General features: G+C 40.9%; 3 protein-coding genes across 13 annotated transcripts in view; 1 reads left to right on the top strand and 2 right to left on the bottom strand.

Moving 5' to 3' along the window:
• Nucleotides 1-1,671: 1,671 nt before the first annotated feature.
• Nucleotides 1,672-7,325, bottom strand: OSGEPL1 (O-sialoglycoprotein endopeptidase like 1). 5 transcript variants are annotated; one of them, XM_074829623.1, is made up of 9 exons: nt 6,945-7,323; nt 6,540-6,789; nt 5,741-6,128; nt 4,657-4,861; nt 4,424-4,572; nt 3,775-3,905; nt 3,558-3,629; nt 2,373-2,453; nt 1,672-1,770 (listed from the first exon to the last, which is right to left on the bottom strand). In XM_074829623.1, the coding sequence occupies exons 2-9, from the start codon at nt 6,749-6,751 to the stop codon at nt 1,734-1,736; spliced, it is 1,275 nt and encodes a 424-aa protein (XP_074685724.1). In that variant the 5' UTR covers nt 6,752-6,789; nt 6,945-7,323; the 3' UTR covers nt 1,672-1,733. The 5 variants fall into 5 exon arrangements, with proteins under 5 accessions (XP_074685724.1, XP_074685726.1, XP_074685725.1 ...); XM_074829625.1 differs by having other exon boundaries at nt 4,657-4,699; XM_074829624.1 differs by lacking the exon at nt 6,945-7,323 and having other exon boundaries at nt 5,741-6,126; nt 6,540-6,934.
• A 1,306-nt stretch (nt 7,326-8,631) lies between these two features.
• Nucleotides 8,632-15,124, bottom strand: ORMDL1 (ORMDL sphingolipid biosynthesis regulator 1). 2 transcript variants are annotated; one of them, XM_074829630.1, is made up of 4 exons: nt 14,988-15,124; nt 13,312-13,505; nt 10,807-10,958; nt 8,632-9,293 (listed from the first exon to the last, which is right to left on the bottom strand). In XM_074829630.1, the coding sequence occupies exons 2-4, from the start codon at nt 13,483-13,485 to the stop codon at nt 9,158-9,160; spliced, it is 462 nt and encodes a 153-aa protein (XP_074685731.1). In that variant the 5' UTR covers nt 13,486-13,505; nt 14,988-15,124; the 3' UTR covers nt 8,632-9,157. The 2 variants fall into 2 exon arrangements, with proteins under 2 accessions (XP_074685731.1, XP_074685730.1); XM_074829629.1 differs by having other exon boundaries at nt 13,312-13,492; nt 14,988-15,103.
• A 13-nt stretch (nt 15,125-15,137) lies between these two features.
• The window catches only part of PMS1 (PMS1 homolog 1, mismatch repair system component), a 48,858-nt gene continuing 42,161 nt past the window's right edge, over nt 15,138-21,834 (top strand). Inside the window, exons 1-3 of one of the 6 annotated variants that reach the window (XM_074829619.1) lie at nt 16,283-16,297; nt 16,761-16,896; nt 18,019-18,172. In XM_074829619.1, the coding sequence (XP_074685720.1) occupies nt 18,041-18,172 (132 nt within the window). In that variant the 5' untranslated portion in view covers nt 16,283-16,297; nt 16,761-16,896; nt 18,019-18,040. Of the gene's footprint in view, nt 15,202-15,433; nt 15,893-15,916; nt 16,298-16,760; nt 16,897-18,018; nt 18,173-21,834 lie in introns of those variants that run through there. The other 5 variants (XM_074829618.1, XM_074829617.1, XR_012623867.1 and 2 more) reach the window with 5 other exon arrangements.

The raw sequence follows: 21,834 nt of genomic DNA, 5'->3' as shown, positions 1-21,834 counted from the left end.
CTGATGAAATGTGACTACTGTTCATTACTTATCTCTGTTGGAGTGTTCCTAGAAATTATGTGCACCTAGGACCCTAAGAAGAAAAAAGTTGTGCTTTCTATACCTAGGCAAATAGTTTATTTTCCAAACTAAGAGGCCTCTGATATTTAGAGAAACATGAGAAATAATTTTGGAAGGCTTCTAAATAGTTTTAGATAGTAGAAGGAAATCATGTAATTTCATGTTGGTAAACTTTTCAATTTATCCAGTTATTCATAAGAAATCAATTTATTGTTATTATTTATGGTACACTTAGTATTATTTATAGAGTTTCTTGACCAAATGTTCATTTCCAGGGGAAGGGGAAGACATTTTAAAATACCTGATGTATTGAAATCATATTCCGTAATATTTTAGAACAACCTACAGGAATGTTACTGTCTTTTAATCTTGTTCTTAAGAGCTTTATTGTTTTCTTGCAAATACTAGTATAGTTCTTGACGGAGTAATTGCTCTGGTTTTTTTGTTAGCCTTGCTAAGAATTGTATTTTGGAAACTGGAGAATATTCTTAAAGACTGCTCGGGCCTGACAAAAATGTTCCCTAGACCTGAATAAGTTGATGAGGCAACCTGCTTGTCAAACTTACTAGCACAGGAAAATACTAGTGCCTTGTTTGCAAAGTCTGACTAAAGTATCAAGAATTACTTACTACCCTGTCCTCTAGTTGGCTGGCTTCAGAAGATGATGTAGTGCTTGGTAGATGCCCAGTGGACTGCTGGGCCAGATAAAAATTCTACGTACCCAGACAGCAACTTTGCTAGCACTGATGGATTCAGATATGCCCTTGCATTATTAAGAAATCCATCAGATCTTGAGAGAAGTCGCTGTTTAAACCTTCTGTGGGTGCAGATACAAACTGTCATCACAGCACTTCTTGTCAACTCCCTCCAGCTTACACTGATACAAAAATTGGACAAATTTTGATCAGTGGATTACATGGCAGAAGTTTGAGGCATATATACCCAAAGATAAATGTGTTGAGTTCCTTGAGCTCTGGTGCTCTGAAGTGAACATTGATATTGATACCGATGGGAAAACCCAAACAGATGGAAATATTTTTTGAGTTTTCGTTCAGGAGGCAAGTACAAAAACATTCCTATTAAAAAAATACCTCATATTGCATGTAGTTTATACATGGCACTCCTAAAAGATGAGATTATTACTCAGAAAAATACAATCATTTGATCTCATGCAAGATTATAAGGTGATATGAGATACTGTAAATTAACAGATTACCAAAAGAGCTCAGCTTCCACTGTGCTATTTAAGTGATTGGTCAGATTTTCAGAAGTCCTCAGTACTTTGAAGCACTCTGAGAATAACAACTCCAGGCTTCCGAATTCTTCAAAATACATCTCTAAAGACACATGCATACATTTTTTCATAACATTTTACATAGTTTATTTATATTATTTGGCACGTCTCTAAGATTTAAAATTAGTTGCCTTGCTATATAAGGTGGTGTTAGAGACAGAAGAATCTTCTAACTAACATATAACTAATAATTCCCAGTGTATTAATAAAAATACTGTCAGGTTATATACGCAAGAGCAAAGTGCATCTGACAAAACATTTTTAAAACTGAAGAATGCTTACATTTTAGTGGTACAGATTGTTATGGCAGACAACAATAGTTTTCTAAAAGGTTTTATTTGACCTTGTAGAATTTTGTACTCATTCCTGATTTGCAGGTCTAATTGGTATTTTCACCAATATGATTTTGAGGGAACCTGTGATGAAAATACAAATGAAGATCCAATTTATAATCCAAACTACAGAAAACAAAAGTGTCTTTGAAAGGCACTATCCCTATACCCCCCAAAATTTAGTTTTGTATAATTAAAAACAGGCTTCTCACACCAGCAGCATAAAATTAGGTACTGTTGAAACAAAATTCGGTTGTACTGGCATAGCTAACACATTGAGATCTTCTTGAAAAATCTGAGCTCTCTTGTGTCCATTTCTGCAACTTTTCAATCATGGTAGTTAGGAATTTTTTTAACATATAGTGTAAATTATAAACCTTGTATAAATTATGTATCGTTAAATTATAATATGGTATATATTAAATATATAAACCTTATAAGTTATAAAGTGTAAACAATGAAGGTATTTTCATTTGTGTAAGTTTATATTTGTAAGAAAGTGCACTTCTATTTTTTTGTTATTAATACCTAGAACTGTTAGACATTTGTGGAACAGTAACTGGAATCATTTTGGTGATACCACACAGCATTTATTCCTCTGTCAGGTGATTTTCAACACCTGTAAACCAAGTACTGTCAGTAAATGTAACAGTTTTTATTGAACAATTTCCCATTTATTTAGTTACCATTGTATCTTCTTTCTTAGTTTTGGTACCTTGATGGAATCTTCTTCAACTCTTTTTGAAATATCAATTCCAAGAGGAGCTCTAGAAAATAATAAAATTACGATGTATTTGTTAAAAATAAGTAACATTATGGCTGTATCACGCAGATGTGCAGATTCACAGACCTTTTTTACAATGAGCATGGGACTCACAGTGTTTTGCAGATTCCCTGCACTGTTCAGACTGTGTGACCATTGAAATGGTCCATCTGAAGCTGGACCTGAAAACATCTTCACACTGAGGAGATATTTCATCTGTAGCCATTCCAAAGTCAGGGAACACAGCTGTGATTTCAAAGCCATCTTTTGAGGGTGTTTTATTTAGATTCTCATTTTAGTTGATAATTCTTTTTACATGTCGCTGATGAATGCAAGACACACTAGAGATTCACAGGTATCTCTTTCTGTGATAAAGAATGTATAGTCTACAGCAAATAAAACTTAGTATTTTATTCACTGAGATATATAAAGCAAGTTAGTTTTCAAGAAGAGTATTTTATCATTTTTCCATGGGAAAATTCTAAAACAGACTTTTTTTTTTTGTCCTGAGACCTTCCAAGTCTGTTTTCCTGGAAATGGAAAGGGGAAAAACCTGAAAAAAATAAAAGTTTAAGACCAGCTGGTACTTTTGAAATTTTGTTTCACCTTAAGCCTGGGATCTACTTAAATCCATAGAACAAGTCTTACCTAACAAGTCATTAAAAAAACCCCAGTATTATCAGTAAAAAAAAAAAAAAGTAGTATCAGATGTTGTATGTTAAATTCTTTTTTTAAAATTGATAGCTCATTATGAATACACAGTTTGACTTGGAGCATTTTGATTACAGTAACAGAGAAGCTAGGGGCAGTGTATTACAGCTTAACTTGCTCCAGTTTTCCCATACCACAACGGTAATAGGAAAACACATAAAACTGTTATGAAGTATCGTAATTTAAGTTTCTGAGCCAAAAAAACCATAAATGCCAGGCATGATCATTTGTATTTCACAGCTACATTGAAAAGGAAGTGCTGGTAAGTTTTAAAGGTTATATGCTCTGCAAAGACACTCCTCAGCTTCTGCTGCTTCTTTCAGCCTACACCTCCTTCCACTTTCATTGCCCACGGTGAATAAGAGGAGAAGTAGACTGAATGAATTGGGTCACTTACTTTGGTTCATAGCGGATCCCGTCAGTACTATGTAAAACACCAAGTCCTGCACGTAACCTTTCAATGCCGTTCCTAAGAAAGCAATTATGTAAAAATGTACATCATAACTATCTGAATATGTGCATGTGGTTCAGTCACCATAAACAGAAGTTCTTGACTCTAATATCAACTCTTAAAGAACATTCTAGAAACACATGTAAAGAGAAACAACTCTTACCATGCAATCATAACACCATTATCAGTGCACAGCCTTGGAGGAGGACACAGAAAAGCAAAATCATTTGCATCTGCCAAAGTCTGTAGACCTTTTCGGATATACTGATTACTTGCAACTCCTCCTGATACAACCTGAGAGCAGTTTCCGAAAGAAAAAAGGCATTAACTCAAAAGTACTGATGGGTTACACTCAACTACCATCCTATTTAAAAAAAGGTCATCAAATGCAGTTCTGAAGACAGCAATAAATAACACATTTGAAGATTAAAACACATCTCTGAAGATGAAAACATATCAGAAACGAGTACAATAAGTAAGCTTATTATGCTAAAAGAGATTCCTGAACAAAAGCATGTTATAACTAGAACAGCTGTCAAGTACTGGGGAGCACTAGGTCAAATTATGTGGCCTGAATTCTTATGGAAGGTCAGATTAGATGGTAAAAAAAATCTCTTCCTAGCTTAAAACCAAACAAACTATGAAAGACTTTACTGTAAATATTTACAGGACTATTACTTTAATCCTGGTATTTTAACAATGTAATACATACTGACATCTTCCTCACCTGTTAAGGGAGAAAGTACAAGGTATCTGCGTCTTCAAATGTTGTTATACAGTCAAATATAAAAAGGAAAAAAAAGTATACCCACCAGAGTTGCATTTCTTGATGATAATATGCTGTTTTTTATGCAGAACAGCATGGCTCGATATGTCCGCTGGATAATATGAACAGCCACTGCATGCTGTACAGCAGCAGCAATATCCTTAACACAGGATAGGATCTCACCTTCTTGAATACCTATAAAAATGTATGATCAAATGGGGTTTCCGGAGTGTAGGCCATCAAAAAACACGGTTTATATCTGACTTCGTTTAAAAATACCTTCTTCTTTTTCTTTTTGTATAATGGCGTTATTGACAAGGTTCTGAAGTCCAGAAAAAGAAAAATCACAGTTACGATATTGCTGCAAGGGAAGTCTGAACGTGTGCTGTTGCCGGTTTCCAGTTTGAGCCAAGTGCTCTATCGCTTTCCCCCCAGCCATGCTGTGGCACTCTGGATGCTTTCTTAAAGACAGTCTCCTTGCTACCTAAGGAGATAATAAACAACAGACTTGGAACAGAGAGCTAAATTCATTCCTCCCATAATTGCATCACTGTATTTTAGTCAATGGAGCAAAACTGAACACCGCAAAAATCCAGTCCAACCTGAGCTTACAAACAGGGCACAATAAGGACAAGACATATGCCGGCTGGATTTTTTTTTTTTCTGGAGTAATTAGAAATGCAATTCTAGAACAATTTGAGCAAACATGAGGATCAATGAATTTTGCAGGAAACATTAATTACCCAATTTTTATGCTATAGGAAACACACACAGAGTGCCATGCTGCATTACCAGATAAACAAAGTTGGTTTCAACTTTCAACAATCCCCTTTCTGACTTCGCTCACACCCCCACTTTTTTTTAATACACACCAACACTGTTTATAAACTGCTTGTGTTTGAAAACAAAACTGTAAGTGACCAATTTTAGATTGTACTTGCTGACCCAGAAAACTTAGATGATTCTGAAAGTCAAACCAGGCTTTTCAAACTGTGCAAAAAAAAAAAAAAGGTAAGAAATGTTTTAATATGTATTGCTTTAAACCTGACAGTATCTTTTAAAATATCGCTATCAGTCTTCTCAAATTCATACAGCTCGTTTGTAAAACAGGTGTCAGTGAAACTTCCAACACCAATTTTGCTTATGTTGTAAATTAATTATGTTTTTAGCAAATAGACATGTTACAACTGATGCTATGCATTGATTTTTAACAGCCTCCTGTGTCTTAAACCAATGGTATTTCAAAACAAAGCTCATACTGCACTGTATTACTGTCCTCAGGCTGATGATAATACTACCATTATGTAGTTTAACTGCAATAAGAAAAAAAAATAATAGATGCGCTTAAGTAAGGGAATCCTACCTTATCCAGCATGTCACCGGGTGCTATATCTATAGACTGTCCAAGCAGAAGGAAATCTGAAACTCCTTGTGCTACTGCCAAGATGCAGTGGCCTCCAGAGAGTAAAAGAACTAAGAAGGGAAATTCCAGGTGGTGCGTGAGTCTGATGGTCAGTGCGTGAGCCTCCATGTGATGAATGGGTATGAACGGCTTCTGGTACTTGTTCACCAAGGTCAAGCTGTACTGCAGCCCCACTTCAAGGCTTAGTGCAAGTCCTGGTTTTACTGTAGTTGCAATAGCTGCAAGTTCACGTACAGAAACTCCACTGACACCAAGCGCCTCTTTTACTACTTGCTCAATGTTTTCTCTGTGAAGTTGCTGTGCCACCACAGGAATTATTCCACCTGCTCTAGTAAAAACAAAGAATTACAATACATTTGTATTTCATAACAGATAGAATGATGTAAAAATAATTTCAAACACCTCTTAACTTACTACTTGATTCATTTTCCCTTAAAAAAATTTGAGACATTTGGTGGTTTTAACAGTAATAATGATTTCATCTTTAATTCAAGCTAGATAAGTAATCTGTCTCTTTTTGAAAGAAAATACTGGAGGAAACTTGCTACATGCACAGCTTGCTTTCCTCACCCTTAGTAATATCTCAAGCAGAATGTGTGGTGGCCCAGGGGGTTGGTCTTTACACCTACCCACTTCCTACTGAGTTTTCTGGAGAAGACTTTCATACAGATGACATTACAAGTAAGAATAACAATAAAAAAACGAGTAAGGCGAAAGCCTGAGAGAAGTGTATTCTTACTGTAAATGGACTTCCTTCTGGCAGTGCAGCGCTTCTCCCAGCACATTGCCGGCATCGTCCACCACTGCGGCGCCGGTGTCGTCACAGCTCGTCTCTATCCCCAGAACTAGTTTCCGCAGATGCTGTTTTCCAGATTGAGCAGAGCTGCCTCTCAGCCACACAGCTTGGCCGCGTTTAACTGATTTCAAAAGGTTTTTGGCAATGCTGTTCATTGTTTAAAGTCGATCTGGTAGTTATGTCTAGAAAAGAACTGTACAGTTTATTTTTACTGGAGGGTTTTCAAGCATGGTCTGATTTTCTGAAGAAGTGGTACTACTTTTAAAGTTAGGAATGACCACACATGATATTTAAGACCCTAAGGAAAAAAAATCATTTACGTGTTGGGAACTAATGTCTTTGTTTTACCTTAACCGTTCTTCGAGAGAGTTCTTGCTGTGTATGGCGCTCCTTGCAGCCCAAGGGGAGGGACACAGCCCCGCAGCAGCGGGCAGGGCCCCGCGTGCCCCCCGTGCCCCGCCGTTCGCAGTGCTGCCCCCAAGCTCCCTCTTTACCGTTTCGTCGTCAGAGCCTCGCCAGCCCCACGGAACCGCCCCCACGGGCAGCGGGTCACGGCGCGCCCGGCCCCCGCTGTGCCAGGGCAGCACCGACCGCCCGGGCCCGCTCCTGGGCTGCGGCGCCGGGCGCTGCCACGCTTGTCCCCGCGCTCTCGCCCTGTCCCCTCGCTCCCTGACGCACCGCCGGCCGCGGTCCCGCCGGGGCCCACCCGCGGAGGCAGCCGGGCCCGCCGCCACGGGTCACGGGGCGGGGCTCCCGCGGATCCGGCGCATGCGCGGAGCGGGGCGAGCGGCCCGGCAGCGGCGGGGCGCGACCGGCCCCGAGGCAGGGGGTGGCGGTCCCTGCGCTCCCGCCTCCCCGCCGGCGAGGGCGGCCGGGCCCGGGCCAGCGGTCATTGCGCACGCCGAGAGGTGCGCACGCCGCCCGGCGGCAGCCCTGCCCCTCACCGCGGGTCCCGGCGCTGCCCGGCCCGCCGCCCGCCGCTCTCTGCCGCTCAGTTCCGGCACTGGACACCACACGGCGATTTCCAACGGGCAAGCAGAGCCGGAATTGAAAAATGAGCCCGCTACCACCTTCTGTATTAATCACACAAAAAAATTACTTCCACTTGCTAAAAAAAAAAAAAAAATAACTCATTACCTTTTTTTTTTTCCTTTTCCTTTTAATAGCATCATTATCAAGAAAGTAAATAGCTAGAAAATTCTCTTAGCAAGAAAAGAAGTGTGCCACTGTGGTCTTTGCGCTTTTTTTTTTTTTTACTTTTTTTTTTTTTTTTTTTTTTTTTTTCCAGCTCACTGGCTGTCACTGCAACCAAAATGTAAATCAAGTCTTACATGGAATCTTCTGTTAAATCTGAGCCGTTTTTTTTTGGCTGGCAGACATATGGTACACTTCAAAATTAATCCTTTTTCCAAGATGATAGAGAAATAAGTGCTCAGAAGTCTAGATGTACCTCCTACACTCTAGTTCCAGAACTGATAATATACAAGATTACTCAGTACTGCACAGTACTACACGGTACCCCTAAAACACAGCATTCCTCCACATTTCCAAGACATGCAGATTATCTATACCTTTTTCTGCAAAAGCATACAGTTAGTCCACGTGATTTGCCTATCACCTACTTTAGTTCAGCATCTATTCTAACTTGTGACCTACAGAGTTTCTCTTACATGTTCTGACATTGTTGCTCCGTAATGGAGCTGCTTTTCCTCCAACAGCAGCGACCTTTTCCCCCACCGTTACAGGCCTCTCAACTACTGAAAAATAACCCATCAGTCAAGTACTGGAGAAAACAGTCAAAATTCCACAGCTTGAAAGAAATGTCAATTTTTCAGGATGTCCCATTTACACATAGAAAAGTCAGTATCTGGTAAGCAAAATGAAATAAACACAACAGTGGCAACTTATAAAAGTGTACATAAACTGAGCTATCAAGTTGATGTAGAAATCCCCTGAGCTGACAGTTAAGGACTTTCTCCAGTCTTTGTGACAAAAAAAAAAAAAAAAAAATAAAATCACAAGAACAGATAAGGCATGAATTACACCATCAGTTTATGCTAGCTGTCACAGTATTTACTGTGAGACAAACTTTTACAATGCAATAACAAGCACAACCACCTACAATCCATACAGCAGAAACTAGCCACTTAATCTAAGGATGCAGCCTCACCAGTCCTTGGCACTGAGGATCCTGGATTTATATGTAAAGTTACCATTTGCATCAGGTTGACTGCGAAACCCTGCTCTCCATTTCAGCTGTCACTCGCATCAGCCCGGCATAGACACAGTCTCAGCGGGGATTACGCTTTAGAGCTGGGCCTGCCCAGTTCATGGAAATCTTTCTTCTAGAGGTTTCCGATTCACATTTAGGTATTTGAAGGCATCTTCTTATAAACTCAACTTTCATCCCAGACAATGTTGCAGGACGTGGGAATTGTATCTCAGATGTAAAAGCATCCCTCATGAATACGATTAGATACCTGGCACAGCAGACTACTCGTTTCCTTCACCTGGGGAGCAGCAGTAGCCACATCAGGGGCAGTCAGCGTCAGATCTCCTGCTTAATATTTATTGATGCCAAAGATTCGAACACCATGCAACTGTGGCAGCTTGGGGATAAGCACCGTCAGGAGAGAGGTTGTGTTGAGGATAAAGTGGGTTGGATCATACTTTGTGTAGAAACTCGCCAGGAAGTACCTGCAGGAGAAAAGGGAGCAAGTTTAGCTGATGACATCCTTGTCTAAAAAATAAATAAACAAAGCATAGCTGAAAAAAGTGCTTTAATAATCAGTAATATTCTATTGGTTAACAACTGATCTATTCCTGTATTAAATACCTCACCTGAGGTTCTAGAATATCTACAGCAAAATTATGGACTAAGTCTCTTCTTCCCATACTTCTCAAGGTGCTAAAAAGCAACTCTCAGCTAGTATTTCCCTCCAGCACTCCTCCCTGCCCCTCAAGTTGGAGTCTCTGAGTTCTGCAGCTACAAGCCTGAGTTATGATACGGGTTTTAAATAGCCTAAGATCTGTTACCAAAATACTCGCGGTTCTGCTACCCTAGCAAGCTCAGGGACAAAGCACTTGATGTTTTTCAGTGCTGAGCACACAATGCTGAGCACATCTGGGATTGGCGTGATTTTAAAATGCTTCCATTCTGGCAGATATTTCCAGCATATTTTTCTTCCAAGCTAGTCCACAACCTGTTCAACTGCAAGATCAAGGAAATGTGCCTCAGAAAATCCAATTCACTACCAACTTCTTAAACTTTGAGCCAGTAATTTAATCTTGTTCTTTGCAAAAACTAGTCAGAGAAATGAGGCTATCACATTGTTAGGTTTTTGGTTTTTTCCCAGCAAAACCCAGATGCTTATTCAGCTACTTACACATTATTAGTGAACGAAGAGAACCATACACAAGAGTTATCAATACAAAATTCCCACTGGAAAGTGGGAAGCAACCTTTGAAGAAAGAGAATTTTTTTTTTTTTGAGGAGTTATATATATTTTTTCAGTTTTTATTCTTTGTGAACCAACTTTCTAAACACGATGCAGGATCTTTCCCTTCCCCTCCAACCCTGCCATGCAAGTGGACAACTTCCTTCAGGGAAAAACAGAAAGACTTTTTAGAGTTGCATATTAAATATGTATCTGATTTCCTTTAGTTGCACAACCATACTTTTGTTGACAGAGACAGGTGGTGCAGAATTTCTAATCTATTTACCTAACTAGTGTAAACAGAAGACAATCTGTACAAAGCAAAACCAACGTGCAAAATCCTGGCCCCATTCCGTGAGGACAGCCACACTCCTCGTAACTCACAAGTTGCAAAATGGTTAATAAATGCTGTCATGTGTTAAAGGTGATTACTTCAGATTGCCAGTATTTATGACTTCACAATCTCTTAAAGAACTTCAAGAGTTAACAGTAAGTTTTCCTCACATCCTTTCTAATCTTTATAACCTGCCCCATTAATATCTGTTTACAAACTTTGACTTCAGTATGTGAACTCAAGTGTCAAAAGCTGCAAGAAGATTGTTGATTATACAGCCTGTAAATATGTACTCCCTACTTCTGTCATGTAGAAACAAACAAACAAGCAAAGAAAGAGAGAAAATGCTCTTAGAATGTAAATTGCAACCCGTTTAGCTGCAGCTTTTGAAATCATTGTTTTATGATTCAATTAATCCATAATACAGTTTTGAACTCACAGAATTATAGGAGAGATTGTGAAGAATTTTCTTGAAGATGTAAATTGTACTCCATAATCCAGTTGTTCCCAGTGTGTTAGTAGCCTAGCTTTCCCCTGATCAGGTGTTTCAAAAGGAGTTCCCTTTACTGCATGCAAAAACACATACATTCCCTGGGAAAAATAAAAGTGAATACAGTGGCACTTTTAGCTATATCTTTTTTGTAATTGTTACATTGTTCAATGCATTGTAAAGAGAAAAAAAAAAAAAAAAAGAGTAAATGAATTCTCACCCAGAAGAGCTGCTACCCTGTATTGACAAATTATCAAAGAGGAAGGAAGAGACAAGTGATTTGCCAGAGGTTGTGCAGTTAATGGCACAGTCAGAATTAAAGCCAAAGTCTATGAGACATCCAATCCACTGCCTTGTCTTCTACATTAGATGGCAAAAATCGCATGAAATCAACAGAATTTTAACAAGCACTGTAACGAGTTTAGGGCTGCCGATTTACATGACCACTTTCCTAACACAGTGCTAATTGAGTTATGAGGTAGAGTCTGCACAAAACAAAAATCTATCTACAAATACTAGTAATATTACAAGAATTTTTGAAAGCTTTCTTGGCCCCCCACCAGCTTCAAATAATTAGAAGTAGACTACCAGCAATCTGTTGAATACCATCTGTCCATCTCTTTGCTGCTTCTCCTTAACCACACTGGACTTCGTGATTGTGTTTGATAGGAGCATGCCATGTCTGGTCTATTCTAAAAGATCAGTTTGAGCCCACTGATTTCAGATAGGGGAGTGCGTCCTCTTCCAGCTTGAAAAAACACCTGTTTTCTATCAGAGAGCACACCAACTCCAAGCAAGAGTCTCCATCAGAAAATATCAGACTTCCCTTTATTTCTTTCAGGTTATTTCCTATGCACATACAGAAGTTGTTCTAGAAAGTTTCATATAGAAAAATCGCATTTCTTCCAAATTCTTATAAAGGAGGTGAAATTTGAGCAAGTCACTTCACATCATCTTCCACTTTTTTTTGGCACAGCCCCCTGACCAGAGGCCTATTAAGCTAAAGAGAATTAATTTGCATGATTAATTCTCCAATTCATGATGTTTCCAGCATCTGAGTTTTAATAACTTAACCAAAAAGGCACTTTTAGGACAGGTCCAAATGCCTACTATACATCTTATGGTACTTGCAGAGAAAGGGCCACCAAAAATGCTTACAAGGTCAGCCAAGAGTTTCCCATTAGTGGAAATCCAAGATTTTTTTGTTCGTCGAACCATTCAAGGATTTGTTTCCAAAAAAGTGCCATCGAAATGCTGGAATATCCAAAAGTGAAGTTTATACTCAATCTTCCACTAGAAAACTACTCGCCGTGCATGCTCTCATCCCTGTTGTCATTATAGCTACTTGTAATGAATTCAGTAAGGCATTTAGGAAATATTTAGTAATACTTGTCTCTGCCAACATCTTCCAAAGTCAGGCGTGTCTGACATACAAAATGTTCTAATGATGCTTACAACCCAACTGTCATTTTCAAACATATCTACAAAAATAAGAAGCTTGATTCAAGAGGATGTTATCCAACCTCAGTCTTTAAAATGAGCTATCGTTTTCCTAAATAAGGAAGAAGCTATCTTTTTGTCAAGACTTCTTTGCAGTTAATCTTACAAAGCTGAGTTAGCAAGCCTCAAGTATGATGTAAATTCCTGGATTATGTCCCTCTTTTCTCTAAACTTGGCAGGACCAGTATACATACTTGCATTACTTTAAATGATTACAACAAAATTATAGCATCCTGGGGAAACAAGGCAGAAAGATTCTTAAGAACTTCAGCTTCCAAACCCTTTTGCATACAAAAGTCATCATGCAAATCACAGCCCACTGAATGACAAACGGTTTCAGGGCTTGGGTCAAGGTAGTCCAGTTCTTCCCACTGCTTTCAAGTAAGATTTTTCCTGTGTCTGTAGTGACAAAATTGTATGCTGAAGTCATTCTGAGCTGAAATTTACCTAGCTTGGCCAGAAACCAACGCAAGAAAAAAAAAAAAGAAGAGAAATGTTCCTGTCCAAGGAAACAGGTAAAATGCCAAAATGAAACATTTTGGGATACTAACAGATTTGTGTAGAAACATTAGTAGATAATATCCAAGAATTAAAAATATATTTTATGGATTCAGCACAGCTCTCTAATAATACACAAAACACCGTAAAAGTCAGTTGGCATGATGATTTTATGTTCGCAAGATTCTAGCTTAATTAAATGCCTTTTAAAAGAATACATAAATTGTATAAGGAATATTTCCTGTCTTTTGTGCTTAAACCCGAAGTGATCATGTATCACTCCTCCTCCCAGAAACACCCAACTCATCTAATAGTGGATAAGTCAAGTAAAGGTGTTTTTCTGTCTGGTTGGATTTCATTATCCATACAGCCTCGCTATTTTTCCTCTTCTCTTGCTACTAAAACTAAATACGTATGAACAGCCTTTCAAATTTTGTTACAAGAGAGGGTGCTTACCAGGTTGTGAATCACATTTGTTAAAGTCCAGGCGACAGGGACACTAAAGAAAGGAATGCTGAGCAAGACAATGTGCAGCATGCCGACTCCCAGCGCGTACGTCAGCCACATTCCACGACTGTTCATCACACGCGTGTTTGGATTTACCTCGCTGTGGGCAACTCCTACGTTCATTTTTATCCTATAAAACAGATCTGTTTGAAGATTGAGACTACTGTTACAGAGAGGTACTTAACATGCAATTTTTGAACCTGGGAAAAGGCTGTTTTAAATAAGCGGGTCTGGAAGGAACACAGGGCATAAGCCAAGATGTACCTTAAGATCTTCAAAGTATGATTTATAGAGAAGTCAGTACAAAGGGGCTGTTGGGAACTGTTTGTTTAAAAGGAGTCCAGACAAATAAAACGCACAAGCTTGCTACAGAAGGGCATTTTAAAAAAATAGTAAGCCGTGCTGTTAGAAGCTGAAGCTGCAAACCTGTAAGAAACCAAGCTTTGTAACTTTTGTTCTCTAAATTATTTTCTCCATCCACAACAATATCTGCAGTTCTTTTCTACTTCCCATATCAGACAATTTTCCTCCTGTTTCTTCTTCATGGAATGGCTAGTGAAGAATTCTGCATATACCAGTTGCCCAGCCACCTACTGCTAGAAAGAACGAACAAGGACTAATTTATGCCTGCTTTTCTTGCAACAGAGTGCAGATTTTTCCTCCTCTGCCCATCTGTTAAGTCTTCAGACAGACATTTCCATCTTTCAAATCCAGCTGAAATTAGCCAAGGGGTTCAAAAGTTTTCTGACAGACACACAGAACAATTTAATAATGCTGATTTCTTCAGGAGATTGACAGAACTTACTGGAGGTGACACTCTTGTCCTGTTGTACTAAAATTTGTAATGATAATTTTAAAAAAGAATCATGGCATACTTCATACTCACGTGATCTGTGAGACTATTTATATTCATTTATGAGACTTAATTCTAAATCAGTCTACAAAAGCACTGTTTAAAGAGCAAAAATAGCTTGCTTCTGGTAGGAAGTTTGTTTCTTGTACTTGCTTAGTGCTGTAAAGCACTGTGATGTGATACTCAAGTATTTCTCAATATTAACAGCAGACTGTAGAATAAAAAGAGATGCGACAACCTGAAACTGAACCGGGGCAATGATGATTTTAATCATTACTTAGTGCAAAGTATTTCAAAACGTGCCGGTAACACGCTACCCGAGATGGGTGAAGAGAGACTCTTCCCTGGCCGGTGAGCCAGTACCCAGACGTACATCTTGACATAACCTACCACCTCTTTCTATTTTCCCCTGATGTTTCTCGTCTAATCAGCCGGCACCTTCTCTCGGCTCGCTGTACCCCCATGTTTTCCCTCTCATGGCCAGGAGCCCAGACACACCGAAGAAGCGGGATGCTGGGCCCACAGACCCTGCCGCAGGAGCCGGGGCCTCCCCGGAGAGCCGCCTCCCTTCCCGGCCACGCACCCGTGCGGGCTCCCAGCAGACCCCCTCCGGCAGACGCCTCCCACCGCCCCGGCCCGCCGGGGCCCGCCGCAGGGCCGGGCCTGGCAGCAGCCGCCGAGCGCCCCGGGGCCTGCTCGCAAGCACCGGCGCGCAGGCGGCGGCAGCGGCGGCCCAGCCTGCCCGTCCCCCGCCTCCTGAACGCGGCCCCACCTTTCCGGAGACCCGCCGGCCTCAAGCGCCGCCGGCCGCACTTGTGACCGCAGCCACCAGGAGCGGGAGCGGAGCGTGGGCCGCCGGCCGCAGGTTGAGCGCGCCGCTGCCCTGTGGGCAGGGCTGCCGGCAAGGGGAGGGGCCGGGCCGGGCCGCCCGCACCGCCCACGGCAGCGGCGGCGGCGGCGGGAGCTGGTGCGCCGCGGACGCGCAGGTAGCGCAGCCCCGGGGTGTCTGCGGGGGGGCGGCGGGGCGAGGGGCGGCGCGGGGCCGCTGCCCGCCTGCCGCGGGAAACGCCGCCGCCTCTCCCCGGGCCTCGGCCGGGGCGGGGACGCTGCTTCCCCCGGACAGCTGGCGGCACCGCGGCGGGAGCCGCTCCCTACCGGGCTGCGCGGGACGGGCCTGGGCCTGGGCCTGGGCCTGGGCCTGGGCCTGGGCCTGGGCCTGGGCGCGGGCCGGGGCCTGGGCCTGGCGGGGCGCGGCGGCCCCCGAAGCCAGGCCAGGCCGTGCCGTGCCGGGGAGGGAGGTCCGATGGCTGGGGCGGGAGCTGCGCGTCCCCCGCGGCCGTGGCTGCCCTCCCTTGCCTCACCGAAAAGCAGAACCGGGAACCGGGGACCGTTCGTGTGGTTTTAGGTGAACTCAAGGGGGACTGCCTGCAGGTTTATCTGCAGCTTTTCTTTTTTTTTTTTTTTTTCTTTCTCTCATAAACTGAGGAATTACCTGAGTACGTGTTCTGGTGGACTCCGAAGAAAGGTCGGAGTGGGGGTTTGGGTGCTGCGCCAGAAACCTGTGAGGCTGCAACCATGAAGTTTAAGGAGTTTTCATTGGCGCTTTACCCGGTGGCGTGCAGCATCACAGCTGTTGGGGAGCCGCCGCTGCTGGGCTGTCTGACTTCGTTTAGAGGGGTAAAAGGATTTTAGGGGGCAGCAGTGATAGTGCTCAGACACAGAAAATACTGTGGCTTCCCCCTGAGCGCGGATTTTAATATATTCAGTCAGCGAATGGGGCTTGAGCTGCTCGAGTGGTAATGGGGCAGCCCTGCACGGGGTGGTTGGGTCCAGGGAAGGGGAAGGCACCCCGGGAGCTGGCTCCTGGCCCACACCGCCTGTATCAGTCACATCTCATCGAAAATTTGTCTTTGAGGTCTGCAACGTTTCTTTTTTAAGACCCTCCCTTGTCTCAGTCAGTGTCTTTTGATAAAGGTATCCAGTTCGGATCTAGCGCTTGGCATTAGTAAATCATGAAGCACTTGACGTGGGAATCCTGTATAACGCGTGAATGCATGAGGAAACCTGCCTCTCTGAACACGTGTACGTGATTAATATTGGTCCGTCTGCAACAACACACATCTTCCCGTGCTCCTCCAGTTTGTTTGGTGGAAAACTGATTTGTCAGATCTTTTTACCACACCTAAAAGGCAAACTCCCTTTGGAATATAAATAACAGCTTTGTAGCTGTTCTTAGAAAAGTTTTAATGCTGCTTCCTCTTCAAACCACTCTCCTTTTTTTTCCCCCCCAAGTAACTGTGTTTTTGCTTTGTCTTTTATGTTTGAAGAGTGGCAGTCTTTAGGAGGATATCTAGGCAGAGAAGTGTCCTGTAATTGTTGTATCAGCTGCCTATAGCCTGCGGGATAGCAGTGCTCTGGGGTGTTGGCTGCAGTCCCTTGCTGTGTCCTGACTGTGTCAGGAGGAAATCTGGGTTTGCTCCATTCCTCCACATGTGCTCATATCCTTGGGACAAGAGCTGAGTGTTCAGTCTGTGTTTTCCACCAGATACTTGGGCTGAATCGATGAGGAAGCCAGGACTGCCAGGATTGTTTGGGTTTCAATGCAAGTAATGTTATGTAACATAACCCAATAAAGAGTGCTGCTGTGGAGAGAAGAAATCCAAGTCTGAACCATTCTTAAGGTGCAGAGAACAGTCTAGCAATGCTCTTTCTCACCCCCTTTCTCATATGCTTGAAAAACTGTGTTTGAGTTCTTTGTGTCGGGCTACAAGGATCGAGAAAGATTTTTCCTGGAGTTTGGTTAATTGTGTCTACTTGGGTACTCAAACAGTAAGGCATGCAAAAATTTGCAGATCCGCTTACAATCTCTTTGTGGTAGAGTGTCTCTATAATGCAGCAGGAATCATACAATCCTTTGTAAGTATTTTCAGGGATAAAAAAAATAAATATTTGCTTATAATATGAAGCATCTCCATTTTCAAGTGGAAGATACAGAAATAAACTGACCTGCCTGAGGGCACACAGTAATTCAGATCAGAAGGGCAAGGTTTATAATTCAGAAGGTTTTTGGGTTTGTTTTGTTTTGTTTTTCATTATTGCTGTTAGATCACATTGCCATTGAATATGACTTTAGCCTCAGCACTGTTGTGCTTCCTCCTTACTTCTTTCTCAATTCCAAAACAGTTACCTTCAGGTCATATTTCTTCCATGAATTTTTAGGTACTGGGAATCATACACACAAAACACAGCAGTGCTGAGCTCAGAAATTTTAAATGTAGGGGGAAAAAATGATGTGAGGAGTTTTTAGAAGTAAAAGAAAATTAATAAAGAATTTAAAAGTTCTGGGTTTTTTTTCATCAGTGCTGGAATTAGGCCTGGTGCTGGGTAAATATCCTCGCTGAAGATGTTTCTGACTAGCATTCTGTGTTACTGTCTAGTTTGTCTGCTCTGTTGTAATTGCAAGATCACAACCACATGTTATAGTAATTTAGAGGAGATGACTATATAAACATGAGATAATACACTGCTTTGCTGAGTATATCTCTGAATTCTTAAAGTTTTTCGTTAGAAGTTTAATGTACTTAAAATAGTGTTTTCTAGTCTAGACCTGTGTTCTGTTTCTTCCACAAGTCAAACTCCCATTGACTGCAGAGGAAGCTGGGTCCTACTTTATCTTAAAAATTTTACTCTTCAGCTGTAATGTTGTGTCTCACCTGTATTTAAAAGTTGCTGTGGAACAGTTACTTAGAAATTGTATTTGTAGTGTGCCTTTTACGTTCTTTTTCTGTTATCTTTCTATGCAGCTTCTCTGAATCTTATTCCACTATGAAACAGCTGTCAGCAGAGACTATTCGTCTCCTTTCAAGTTCTCAGGTGATTACATCAGTTGTCAGTGTGGTGAAGGAGCTGATAGAAAATTCCTTGGATGCCAGTGCTACAAATATTGATATTAAACTGGTAAGTCCTCTTTCTCTTACAAAGAGTTGGACATAAAATAAGATGCAAGGAAAGTTGTTCCACTGAAAATGTATTTTTTAGGCTATTGGGGTTTGGGGAAGTAGAAGGGTATTAATAATAGTTATAGATATATATTTTAACCTCAAATAAAAATGTTCCAAAATTGTTTTCCTTTTAATGTGTTTCAGGCCCCACTGAAACAGTAAGGCATATTTGTGCTCCTGAGTATATCTTGGGGAAAAACTGTCAACTTCTTCAATACTTTTTTTCTTTCTCACAAATTACTTTTTCTCACTAATAGCTTGTTTTAAAAGATGTTGGACTTAAGTTTCACTGCTAGACTGGCATATTTAATGCTCATTACAAAATATTGTCAGGAAGGTGAAAATGGAAGCAATGGAAAAGGTCAATGGCTGTGCTAGATGTTTTTGGAATATAAGTTACTACATGGTCCCTAATTAGCACGGTGAGCTCTGGCTACTTCTAACATTTTATTTTTATAAGATGCTAAAAAAAAGTTGGCATATCACTTGAGGATAATTTCTGGAAAAAAAGAAAATATTGCTTATAAAACTTGTGCTTTTTCCAAATTGGGTAAAATGGCTGACTGATAAGCTTCTCTTGCTGCTATGCATATTTCTGGTTTTGCAGTATTTTGTCAACAGCTGCATCATAGCAGTATCTCCTACTTAGTAACAAAGTGTGTTGTTACAGCCTGTACAGATGGATGTATCCAGAATTTCGTCCAGCTTCCTTTCCTGCAAATAACAGTGAAAGCTATTCTTAAATTAAGTGCTAGACAAATGCTTTTGATTAGGAGGGCAATTCAGTTTCTGTTTGTTTCTTTGTCCATGTCACTGTTCTCTTTTCTGAATGAGTTTCAAGTGGTTTCTATCTGAGTATGGTTTCCTGCAGATGCCAAGGAACATGCTGCTTTGTTGCTTGCCTTAAGTGAACTGAAGATGCGCTGTCTTCACTATGGTCTGTGATGACGTCTGTCTTCTCAATATTTAGACTGCCTAGTATTTTGCTTCATGAGTAACTCTGAAATAAGTAGAGTGTGCACAGTTCTGGGCATAAGGGTATCAGAATCAGATCCTGTGAGCTGATCAGTAACTGCAAGAAGTCAACAGAAGGTTTTGGAACCTTCAAAAATTGTTAGAACAGACCTTGTCTCTTTTACTGGAGTGCCAATACAGAGCCGTGCAGACAGCTGGAGGAGAAAGCCCTCTAATCAGCGTGGGTTTCACAGTGCAATAACCAGCTGTTTCCATAGTGAGAGGTTCCAAATCAATTAAAAAGAGCATTTTCAACCCTTTCCAGTGCATGGGTCATCTTCACTACTGTTACATTCTTTGTCAGTTCAGCCCAATTCAAACCACTGTATTTCTAAAAGAAATGAACGAACCTGGCTTCGCACAAGTTATCAGTGAGTAAACAACATTTGCTGGTTGTTCTGCTGTGGGTACTAGGGGAGAAGAGAAAACCTGCACTTTGCACAACTGTACAGAGCAATATTAATAAAACAGTGGATTTTTTTTTTCCTGGGATTTTTTTGTGATAAGAATATTTTTATATCAAACTACTATTTTTATTGCGTGAAATTTAAATAAGGTTGACCACATAGTAGAGCTCAATGACCACATTAACTCTGGTTTAGTTCAAAAGCATAATAGAGAACGGAATCTTTGAAATTTTATTTTACAGCTTGATGTGCTTTGCCTGAAACTTGCAGCAGTTTTGTTGTTTTAACCTTTTCCAAATGGATTAGGAAGTCTAGCTGATTCATTCAGCTTTGTTACCCAGTTTGCCTGAACAAAGACAGGAATGGCTTTTTTGGAGACAGACAAACAGGAGTGAACCTGCAGGAGGAATGGCTCTCAGGTAGAAACCGTTGTAGTGGGAAGCTTTGGCTAGTGTTTTATTCTTGTTAACTTCTTGGCTGACCAGACTCCAACAGGTGATGTTATTGAGCGTCTTTGCATTCTGTATCTAGAAGGACGGATCTTAGCTACAGGTTTGCTACTATTATATGAAATGGCTGTTGTAAAAGGCAGACACTCATTTCTGCACCCTTTTTGTTCCGATGCATGAAGTGGGAGCTTTAATCCTTGGAACCTTCTCAGAGGAATTTTAGCTCGGGCTGAGGTTCTGGTGTACACCTGATCCATCTCATTGCCTGGAAAGCAAAGTCCCACATCCATCTGCACGGCATTGATAGACATTTTGGCCTCTGATGATCCATTCATCTTGCTAATGTAAAAGAAAAGTAACCCAGCAAGAAAAGTGGATTATTTGTGTCTGTTTAATAAGCTGAATTGACCTTAGAGTTCTTCTGAGTAACAGAGCCGTAGCTGAAACGTAGATGGGACTGTGCAGTCATGAGTAAAAGAAAAGGGAGTTGAACCATATGGTTTGGCATCAGTGTCCTGATAGAGCAGCTTAAACATGTCATGGGATCATGATGTCAGAAGTATTTAGGTCATGTAGCATGGTGGAAGGTGTTACAGAATACAAAGTTTAAGCACTGAAATATTTTAAGTAAAATGTGTACACGTAAAAATGAATAATATTAGAAAAGAAATAGAGAATCATTCATGTAACATTTTGATTCAAGTTGAAAAAGATAAATCTCTCTTTTCCTAAGCAGTTAAGTGGTCTGGAAGTAAAAATTGGAGTGGAAAGTAGGGGTTTGTTGTAAAATGCTCAAACCCTTCATTAGTGCATACAGCAGCAGGGTAGAAGATTTCCCATTTATATCTCCTGTGTGTTTTTATGTTCAGTTGAGGTGTATTGCTTGGGTTCTGTTTTGCTTCCCAGTAGGAGGTTGACTCAAGTATTAGCAAAAGCATTGTTTTTTCACCTGTAGATAGCTTTAGCACCATTCATTAATACGGAAAGTGAAATGTACCCACAGTTCTTTTGTGTATTAGTTAATTAAATATATGTAGTTCTGTGTCTACCTCAGAGGCTTTTGGTGTTTCCTAATGCAGATTATGTGTGAATATAGATATTATCTTTAGATACCTTCCTTTTGTTTTTAATTGCATTAGTGTTTTACTGCGAGAAATAACCCTAGGAATACATCATAATTTTTTGTAACTGTTGACAGCAAAGTTCTGTTTAATCAGCTTTCTGTGAGCAATGGTCACATGCTCAGTACAGCAAGAGTGGTGGTAGCCACTCCTTCAAGATATTCTTTCTAAGCAAAACCAGTTTTAAGGTCGCCTAGATGTATTATACACTACAGCACATTTTTCTGTATGTTACATCATAATCTTTTCAAAGGGCCGGGTGTGCTTCTGTAAAAGAAGTGTAGTTAGTGATCCTGCAGCTCTAATTACTTTCTCCTCCTGGCTTGTGATTCTCTTGGGTGCGATTTACATGTGCAGGTTATAATGTAGCTGGAAGGAAGTATTCTGTTGCTGCACCTGTTTGAGATGCTGTAGAACCTGAATTCTGTCTTTCCTTTAGCTGTCCTAATTATCTGGGTTTTCAGAGTTTTACCCTGTTGATGCTGGTGCTTATTGAAATGACATATTTAAATTAGAATTCAGTAAAATATGTATTGCATATATGTAAAGGTAAATCACAAAGGTTGAACTTTGCTTCCTCAAAAGCTGCTTTTTAAAAGAGTCTCTAGGAACCTTTACTTCTTTCTG

The sequence above is a fragment of the Strix aluco genome, chromosome 6 (assembly GCF_031877795.1).
Source record: "Strix aluco isolate bStrAlu1 chromosome 6, bStrAlu1.hap1, whole genome shotgun sequence".
Taxonomy (NCBI): domain Eukaryota; kingdom Metazoa; phylum Chordata; class Aves; order Strigiformes; family Strigidae; genus Strix; species Strix aluco.
Note: the sequence above shows the minus strand (reverse complement) of the source record. Positions and strands in the feature narration are given on the sequence as shown.

Bases quoted from the DNA above. Each gene is read 5' to 3' on its own strand.
- OSGEPL1 (XM_074829623.1), bottom strand. From the start codon at position 6,751: ATGAACAGCATTGCCAAAAACCTTTTGAAATCAGTTAAACGCGGCCAA. The intron at 4,862-5,740 runs GTAGGATTCCCT...TTATCTCCTTAG, and splicing joins CCGGTGACATGCTGGATAAG to GTAGCAAGGAGACTGTCTTT. The intron at 3,630-3,774 runs GTAAGAGTTGTT...TTGCTTTCTTAG, and splicing joins AATGGTGTTATGATTGCATG to GAACGGCATTGAAAGGTTAC.
- ORMDL1 (XM_074829630.1), bottom strand. From the start codon at position 13,485: ATGAACGTAGGAGTTGCCCACAGCGAGGTAAATCCAAACACGCGTGTG. The intron at 10,959-13,311 runs GTAAGCACCCTC...TATTTTTCCCAG, and splicing joins CAAATGTGATTCACAACCTG to GGAATGTATGTGTTTTTGCA. The intron at 9,294-10,806 runs GTGAGTTCAAAA...TTTCTCCTGCAG, and splicing joins ACAATCTCTCCTATAATTCT to GTACTTCCTGGCGAGTTTCT.